Raw genomic sequence first — 2,892 nt, forward strand, 5'->3', positions numbered from 1 at the left:
CCCCCGCCCCGGCCCCTCCCTCGGCGAGGTGGCCCTGCCAACCTCCCAGCGCTCAGAAACCTGCCGTGGCCCCAGTGACAACAAGAAGTCCACATTTTGTGACCAGCCACTGCAGGCCACTGTGTTCTCACTCCACCTCCCTCTCTACTGCTCACCTTCCCGTCTCCCCAGACATGAACCCGACCCAAAGGGCCCCGGTGGGTGGCACGAAGGAGGACGGCAGACCGGCCCCTCCCTCGGCGAGGTGGCCCTGCCAACCTCCCAGCGCTCAGAAACCTGCCGTGGCCCCAGTGACAACAAGAAGTCCACATTTTGTGACCAGCCACTGCAGGCCACTGTGTTCTCACTCCACCTCCCTCTCTACTGCTCACCTTCCCGTCTCCCCAGACATGAACCCGACCCAAAGGGCCCCGGTGGGTGGCACGAAGGAGGACGGCAGTCTGGGTGTGAGACTACAGGGAGGGGTGGAGATTGGAGCACAGAGTCGCCCTCAGTCTAAAAGGCGCAGCCACTTGGGCCACTCCAGCCAGCTCAGCGCCAGATCATTACATCTTCAGATTTTTAAAAGAAAACGGAAACTCCCTGATTTTCAGAAAGCATGACAACTACGTTGCATTCTTCTAAAGCAAAGGGCGAGTCAAACCAAAACCCACTTGTGTGCTAGGTTCGGGCCAGGGGCCACAGCTGGTGACTTTTGCCTTAGTCACATAGAATGGGACGCACCCCCAAAGGCACTCGTTTTTCCTGTCTCTGTTCCTTTGCACGTGGCTTGCTGGCATCCTAGGACACCTGCTCCACTTCCTTTTGCTGGTGTCTCATTCATTCCTCAAGATCCTATAAAAGGTCCCCTCCTCCATGAGGCCCTCCCTGACCACCTGAGCAAGGAGGGCCAATCCTCTCCCCTGCAGCATCCCCCAGGCACGCTGGACCACTCACGTGGTCCCCATCAACTCTCCTCATTCTGTTTCGCAGCCTAGAGTCTTACCTGGTCCAACACGGAATATTCAGCAGACGGGAAACCCCAGCAGAGCGTCTGCCCTACACATGAGATCTATGCAAGCAGGGGTGTGCTCTTCCTTCTCTTATATTCTAAGCCCTGAGGGCTCCGACTTCGTATGCGCGGGTCACCCACCAGGTGAGCCCGGCACTGGGCACCGCGGCTGGCACGTGGCCATGCCCAGGGCGCGGGGAGGCCGGGTGGGGGTGGGGGGGCCCGCTCACCGCCTTGTACTCCATCAGCTCCATCTGCAGGCGTGCAATCTCGGCCCGCAGCGCACTGATCTGCTGGCTGGTCTTGTCCTGGTTCACCACCACCTTGTTCTTGATGTTGCGGGCTCGGTTGGCGTATTTGAGCGTGTTGAGCGTCTCCATGAAGTCCCGGTCAGAGGGGCTCACGCAGGCGATCATGATGGTCTGGCTGGGGAGCATGGGGGAGTGGGGTGGGGAGTGAGGGACGAGGGCATGGCCGGCCCAGGAGCGTCACTTGAGAGCAGATCCCGCTCCCGCCTGGAAGCCCTAAGGCCCTGGGCAGAACCTGGGACGTGGGGATCCGGACTACCTAGCCCAGGTTTCCACTCCGACAGTGGTGACCACAGCGAGGGAGGCCGTGATGTGTCATCGCTGAAATCGTGGCCCTGTGTGTGTCCTTAGCGCCCCCGTCTATTTTCCCCTTTGGGCTCTAGCACCTCCTTTAGGACTATCCCTCCCTGCTGTGTAGTTGAGAAAGCTGGGTCCGACCGTAGTGGCCGACGGGCACCTGTCCACTGGGCCTTCTGCCTCCAACCCTCCCACCAGTGTGCCCCTGCGCCTTCACCCCTGCCCCTCCCTGGGGTGGTGGGCAGGTACCTGTTGCCGCCCAGCGAGTCCTGGAGGAGCCGGGTGAGCTTGGAGTCCCTGTAGGGCACATGCACCACTTTCTTGCTCTGGTCCCCCAAGGCGCTGATCACGTTGCCCAAGGCCAGCTGCGGGAGACAGGCGGTGCGAGATAGGCGGCACGCTGGAGAGCACCCAGGGAGGGAGGGGGGTGGGACCAGCGGCTCTTGAGCCGCAGGACCTGCCCCGCTGACCCCAGCAGCCCTCAGGCTCCCTGAGGGTTTAAAGGCAGATGTGTGATGGTTGGTGACATCAGGCAGTCGGGGACAGGGGGAGGGGGAAGGTCCAGAGGCCCAACAGTAGTGACATACGGGGCTCCGGCCAGTAGCCGGCCCAAGGGGGGCCTGGGGAGGGTCTGAGGCTGAGCCGTGCTGGCCGCCGTGTGCCTACCAGCCCACAGTTGATGGAGATGCCCTCCTTGGCCCGCTCGCCTGTGGCCCCCGTCCGCTTCAGCCGCTCTGAGCCGGCCAGGTCCACAAAGTGAAACTTGGCGGTGAGCGTCTCATACTCGCCCGAGGGAGCGGTGCCGTCGGGAAGCCCGGTCACGGCCTCGTTCACCTGCAGGGAAGCGGGCGTGTGACTCCCGGCCCCCGCCCACCTTGGGCTCCTCTGCTCTCAGCCCCTGCCCTCGGGATTAGGGGGGCAGCGTGGCTGGGGGGCTCACACACACAGCGCATCTGACTGAGTGCACCTGCCGGTTCTCCCCGCCTGAGAGAAAGAAAGGTCCGCAAGCCGGCAGGGTGAGCCCGCGCCCCAGAGCCCGGGCTCCGTCCCCACCCCGCCCTCCGACACGCCGCCAAGGGCTCCTCACCAGGTCGGGCCGGGTGCACAGGCGCATCTGGCACACGTGGATGGTGAAGATGGCGTGGGAGCGGGAGCTCTGCACGTTCATCTGGGTGCTGGCCGTGGTGCGTGACAGGGCGCCCTGCTTCAGGCACTGGATCAGCTGGGGAGTGCAGACGTGAGGACCAGCTGGCTGCAAAACCCGGCCCCCAGCCCCCGGCCCCCAGCCCCCGGGCA

General features: G+C 63.6%; 1 protein-coding gene across 1 annotated transcript in view; it reads right to left on the minus strand.

The window, feature by feature from the left end:
- The window catches only part of LOC112402608 (kinesin-like protein KIF21B), a 37,779-nt gene that overhangs the window by 24,075 nt on the left and 10,812 nt on the right, over window positions 1–2,892 (minus strand). Inside the window, exons 4-7 of the mRNA XM_024749624.1 lie at window positions 2,684–2,892; window positions 2,263–2,430; window positions 1,846–1,961; window positions 1,222–1,417 (exon numbers count right to left, since the gene is read on the minus strand). The exon at window positions 2,684–2,892 is cut by the window's right edge and continues 49 nt beyond it. Of these exons, the coding sequence (XP_024605392.1) occupies window positions 1,222–1,417; window positions 1,846–1,961; window positions 2,263–2,430; window positions 2,684–2,892 (689 nt within the window). The remainder of the gene's footprint in view (window positions 1–1,221; window positions 1,418–1,845; window positions 1,962–2,262; window positions 2,431–2,683) is intronic.

Source organism: Neophocaena asiaeorientalis, unplaced genomic scaffold (assembly GCF_003031525.2).
Source record: "Neophocaena asiaeorientalis asiaeorientalis breed wild unplaced genomic scaffold, Neophocaena_asiaeorientalis_V1.1 scaffold44, whole genome shotgun sequence".
In the NCBI taxonomy this organism is placed as follows: domain Eukaryota; kingdom Metazoa; phylum Chordata; class Mammalia; order Artiodactyla; family Phocoenidae; genus Neophocaena; species Neophocaena asiaeorientalis.